Genomic DNA, 6,000 nt, shown 5'->3' with positions numbered 1-6,000 from the left:
CCAGTCACTAATCAGATGGTTCACGGTGGATGTGGGCGGTCGAGGGGGTGATCACTTCCCTTAAGCACCTGATCCCACCTCTGGTGTTTCCAGAGGTCCGTGGTTTTGCCCTTTTCACTTTTCGTATCGTTTACAGGATTTTTGACATTGACCAGAAGTCATCTTTATCCCTTTTCACTTATATCAATTTGGCATGTGGAAATCTCAAATTACTCTGTTTGAAGCATACATCAATTAACTTTCAGAAAGTAGTTCTCTGATTGTCTTAAAGTTTTACATAAAATGTACTAGTAATCTGTTCGATAAAAAAGATTAATTTTGAAGTTATTACTCCTGTATGTTTTAGGTTTTCCACCTAACAAGTCACATATGAATTATACAATTTCATACATATATATAAGTATACATAATTCTTTGCTACCAAATAAAAAAGTAAATTATGTAATTTTGCAAATTAAATCGTTTTAAAATTAATAAATAATAAAATCAATCAGTTCTATTATTGAAAATCTTTTGAGGAGACTCAAACATATGATCTCATCACCTTCTCCATGAAAGTAATTGGCTGTGGGGTAAAGACCTCATCATCTGCTTGAGAGTGATCGGCTGTGGGATAAAGATCACCCCTTCTCCTTGAATGTGATCGGCTGTGGGATAAAGATCTCATCTTCATCTGCTTCAGAGTGATCGGCTGTGGGAGAAAGATCTCATCACCTTCTCCTTGAAAGTGATCGGTTGTGGGATAAAGATCACATCACCTTCTCCTTGAAAGTGATCAGCTGTGGGATAAAGATCTCATCACATTCTCCTTGAGAGAGATTGGCTGTGGGATAAAGACCTAATAACCTTCTCCTTGAAAGTGACTGACTCCGATACTAAGACCTTACCCCCACCCCACCCCAAACCCCCACCCCAACATACATACACACAGATATAGTAGTGACTTGCAGCTTGCAAGATTGACAGAACATATGAAGATAGACAGACATCAAGACACAAAAGTTCGATTTGTTTATACTTATGACATCTCTGATAGACTGTCACAGCGTGGGCTTTCAGTATCTCTTCTCCACACTGTTGAGAAAGAAAAAAAAGATATTACCCTTAATGCTTGATAAGTTGTAAAATTTAAAGTTTTAAAATTTTATTATTGAATAATTATGTACTAGTATAGGGTACGATAGCTATTTGGCTAAAACTTTAAAAGGAAAATTGAAAAAAGGTTTCATAGCGCGAAAAACGATAGTATGCCTTTCAGAAGACGTGATTATTATTCTTTTCAAAAAGCATTATTTCCACTTTTCAAAAATGTGTACGGCGACATATTATAGCTTGGAACATCTTTTTTCTCGACATATAGCTGCGAATTGTAAACTATCATAATAAGCAATAAGCCATCTCCCTATTTGTTTGATTCATGTCCAACGGATCCATCATGTAGGTACCCAGGGTGAGTCTAATGAATATAAGTTGGTTATGTGTTGAAAATACATCTATAAAAATCTTTGTCTTTCCTCATGATTATCTAGTTGGTAAACTGTATGGATGATTTGAATTGATGTCTAAAAATCTTACAAAATTATGAAATGCATGTCGCCGAGGTACATACAATGGGTTGACTCATGGGTACATACCCTGGGTTGGGGCTATGTTGGTCACAGATTGAAAATTCATATTCCTCTTACAAAATAAGTTAAACATGGACATTTCGAAAGCAAATTGAATGGTGTTAATAAACTATGAGTCCTTCACCTTATGGTCCGTGCTATATTACGTGTTCTAAAAGTCATTATCGCTTTCCATTGTTTCATTTTACCCGGGCTTTGCTAAATGCAAATTCCTGGCTATAGACACGCCAATTGCCTTCTTACTATAAATAGCACAACAAAAAAATAAACAAAAAAGCTAAACATCGCCAAGACAGAAGCTTTCGATGCACAAAATAGTCAAAGTAGGAGATGATACGTTAAGAAATTATTTTATCAACTTAAAATCTATAGAAATAATAGATGATAATTTTGTTTGAGAATAAAATTAGAGGAGAAATTAGATGATAACTTATTTGTATACAACACCTTACGCATATAACGCTACTGAATTTGTATGTATTTGTAGGATTGTGAGGGAATTACTTTCCAAAGCTCAGTTCTTTTGGCAGATGGCTATTTTGAAGAAAGATAATAAAGGAAAGGAAAGATTAAAGAAAAAAAAGACTAATTAATAAGTATAACATTTATTTCCCTTTTTTCCCTTTATTTTGTAAATGATTAAAAGAAATTTTATTTGGTTTGAACAATGTGTTAAGAGAAATTATGGCATCAATCAGACTTCTCAAGGTTCATTGTCTTATATAAATTGGTTTTATCTTTGAATGAACTTGATATCATGTTCCGTCGATGCTGTGTGAGTGGGCTTGTTAAGCGTATGTGTACAAGGTGTTATTTACGAATAAGTTATCATCTTATTCCTCTTCTAATTTTATTCTCAAACAAAACTATCAATTAGTATGCTGTTTTTCAAATTGAAGAGTATGATTTTAAAATTATTTCTTGACATGGAAACTATACCATATGATTAAATTGTCTTCGTGTTGAACATTTTATACAAGAAAAGAGAAAATGAATTTACTTATTTTTCACCATTACATCATGTATTTAGAGCAATCTTGAAGATTGATTGACTTGGGATTGAACGTTTAATTAGAGAGGCCAGGGTGTTTATTTTTCTTAGAGTTGATTGGAAATTTGATATTTTCATACTTTAGAATTATGATGAAACTAAATATGAATCATTTTAACCTTCTCAAGATTTCTTACATTGGGGATAATTCCGAAAGTTTACAATTGCTTAAGGAAAGTGAGTTGAAATTTAAATGAAAATTTAAAGATAAATGTTAGAAATACTATAGTAAATGGATAAATCTCAAAGTAATGTACGTTGCTACTTTTGGATAATTAATTTCAAACAAAGAAAATCAATATGGTATTTAAAATCTTGTGTAAAGGTAATTTATAAAATCGAGAAATATGTTTTCTTTGATAAAAGGAGTGTAAAGACTGTGATTTCATTTGCTTGATTTTTTTTGCTAAAAACTTTATTACTTAATTAAATTAGATGCTTATGACGCTAAAGAAGATTTATATATGCAGCATATAGAAATATAAGAAGAGAAACTAAATGCTGGTGTGTATACTTATTTATACCCAATCAAATTAGCAGAGAAATGTTGTACGAAGAAAATGTTCATTTCTTAAAAAATAAATATGAAGATAACGAACAGTATTCATTCTCGAAAGTCGAATGAAACGATACAATTTTGGAGCGAAGCAAATACGGACCTCAAAATTTAGAGGTGGGACCAGGTGCCATGGAGGAGTGAGCATCCCCTGTCGACCGGTCATACTCGCCGTGTGCTCCTTGTCATGAACGGGAAAAAACCGGAAAAATCCTTAGACAGTTCGGTGTATAAATAATGGCCTAACAAATTAGTATGAATAACGTCAGTCAGCATTTGACTCACTCAGCTATGTTAAGGAAGGAAATGGAAAATGCGATCTTGGTACATTCTTAATAGGTATTATTTTTAAGAATCTTTGTAACAAAGTAACTGTAAACATTTAGGAAAGGCAATATAGATATCCATAATGGATAGGTTTGTGGCTTACTCAGTACCAGCTACATCGCATGTATCAGCTGTGTGTCACGTGACTGATATGAAAATAGAATTGTTCAGCCGAATGTAGAAAATGAGGCTAGTGCAAGGGCATACGCATCTTTTTGGAGAAAAAATTGATACATATTAAAAAAGATTTACATCGGCTTCCCGAAAAGTGCTGGGAGCTACTTTGAGTTGTTTCGGAAAGACTCGTAATTATGCCAAAAATATGTATAATAGCTTAAAATTTCCACTTCGCTTAAATTCTGTCATGAATAAAAATAATGTTATGCCGACTAGAATCAGCTCCCAGCACTTTTCAAAATATACATAATATAAGCAATTGATATTCCATATTTCAGCTCAAACAGTCTAGTCTATGCCCTTGCACTTTTGAGATTAATCAGGCATACACGTATCGTGTTAGCGATATTCTTTACATTCTCTGTCTATGTGCAGCTCCATAGCACCTACATAAATTAATACTCTACATTATTGTTTTAAATAAATTATTTCCTTTTAATTTTATTAATTAGATTTAAACATTGGCGAATGTTTTATATTTATTCAAGCATTTTTGTAATTATTAAACCAATGGATCCACTCCTCTGGATCACTTGTACTGCGTCAAGTCAAGGCTAGTGACGTCATATATGACACAAGATTTGCTTCTAATAACTCGGCAGTATTGCTATCAGATGTTGTGATTTTATAAATAATTGATAAGATAAATGAATGCAAGTTGTTACTTACGCATCAGTATGTGGTTAAATAGATTTTTGTCGCTTGTTAAATTTTTAAAGACGTCACAATAAAACTTCTCATACGGTGCATTACTAATGTGAACTCATGCCTTCCTTAACGTAGCTGAGCAATGATAGATTTTATATGCTGACAAGGTCGTTGTATCGACAGTAAAACTTGCGAAAAGATGGCTACAATGAAACTGTTGATATCTTTGTTTCATCGACTTGATTGTCAATAGCTTGCCTCCTTTTAGAAATTGTTCATACGTAGAGCATGCTCTCGCGTATCGAATCAACTGAGAGATATAAACCATATATGCAGTTGATAAAGGTATATTGCTACATAAGTAAGGGAAGTTGATGATTGAAAAGTTGAAGACATTACGTTTATCATAAAGCTTTGTTGTTAGGTTACCATTAACGTCTTTTCCTAGTAAAATATCTAAATATGAAACAGATGTGTCAGAATCTATGGTATCTTTAATTTCAAGCTCACTGGGATATATCGAGTCGACATATGAATGAAAGTAACTATTGTTAATTGATAATACGTCGTCGATATATCGAAATGTCGAGTTGAAGGCCACAGCAAGTGTTTTCTTCTTCTCATGTAGAAGTTTTTGAATAAATTCTGCCTCATATGAATACAAAAAAGGTCTGCTAAAAAGGGGGCGCAATTGGTACCCATGGGGATTCCAACAGATTGTTGGAAGACCTGATCTCCAAAAACTACATAGATATTGTCCATCAGAAACTCAAGCATCTTTTAATTATCAACTTCAGAGTACTTTTGTGTACAATCAGAGTTCTTTTGTAACAAAATAATTTTGTAAATGACCAATGAAAAAGTAAGTAAATTTTTATGAGTTCCATTTTTTTTTAAAAAAGCAGCTGTCTATGAAGTCAAAAAGCCTGGATTTCAATTTATCGTCGGGAATGGTCGTATAATGTGTTGAAAAGTAGTACGTTTTGATGCTACTAATTTTAGTAAAATTTTGTGATTTCAAATTTTCCAAAAGTTCTTTGGGGTTTTTAGATATCCACATCTGATTTACACCACATCTCGAATATACTGTTGTACAGTACTCCTGAAGTTTCTCCTTCATTACCGTAAATATTTTAGTGAGGAGACAGAAAGAGGCTTGGTAGAACATTTACTGGAACCCGCTATGTATCTTTGTCTGTAAGGATTTTTATGAAGTTTAGGAATACAGTAAAGGTATGGTAATTCAAATCCATTTTGATTGTTGGGAATATTAAAAATATCTAAAACGGACATATGATTTTGAAAAATCTCCTCCTTAGAAAGGGAGGTATGGGTGTAAGTTGGATTTCCACCCGTAAAATCAAATCCTAGTTGCTTTAAAATACAATTCAAATAATGAGCCTTACAAACACATACTATGTTGTTACCAGCTTTGTCAGCTGGGACCAGTACATACTGATCGTGTAGTCTATCTAATTCCTTTTTCACTTCTGAATTATTAAAGACAGAATGATAAATAGTTTCCATACAGCCTCTCAATCGCTTAATACGAGATTTCAACATCCATCTGATGCTCTTAATCCATTCTGACAAAGTGTCAAGGTCTTCTTTTC

At 33.1% G+C, this 6,000-nt stretch overlaps 1 protein-coding gene across 1 annotated transcript in view; it reads right to left on the bottom strand.

Annotated features, from left to right (window-relative positions):
• Positions 1 to 523: 523 nt before the first annotated feature.
• LOC133193981 (T-box protein VegT-like) overlaps positions 524 to 6,000 on the bottom strand; it is a 64,611-nt gene continuing 59,134 nt past the window's right edge. The window contains exon 9 of the mRNA XM_061329893.1: positions 524 to 720. Within this exon, the coding sequence (XP_061185877.1) occupies positions 524 to 720 (197 nt within the window). The remainder of the gene's footprint in view (positions 721 to 6,000) is intronic.

The sequence above is a fragment of the Saccostrea echinata genome, unplaced genomic scaffold (genome assembly GCF_033153115.1).
Source record: "Saccostrea echinata isolate AGI-Se365-2 ecotype Australia unplaced genomic scaffold, CSIRO_AGI_Sech_v1 ptg000028l, whole genome shotgun sequence".
Classification (NCBI taxonomy): Eukaryota; Metazoa; Mollusca; class Bivalvia; order Ostreida; family Ostreidae; genus Saccostrea; species Saccostrea echinata.
Note: the sequence above shows the minus strand (reverse complement) of the source record. Positions and strands in the feature narration are given on the sequence as shown.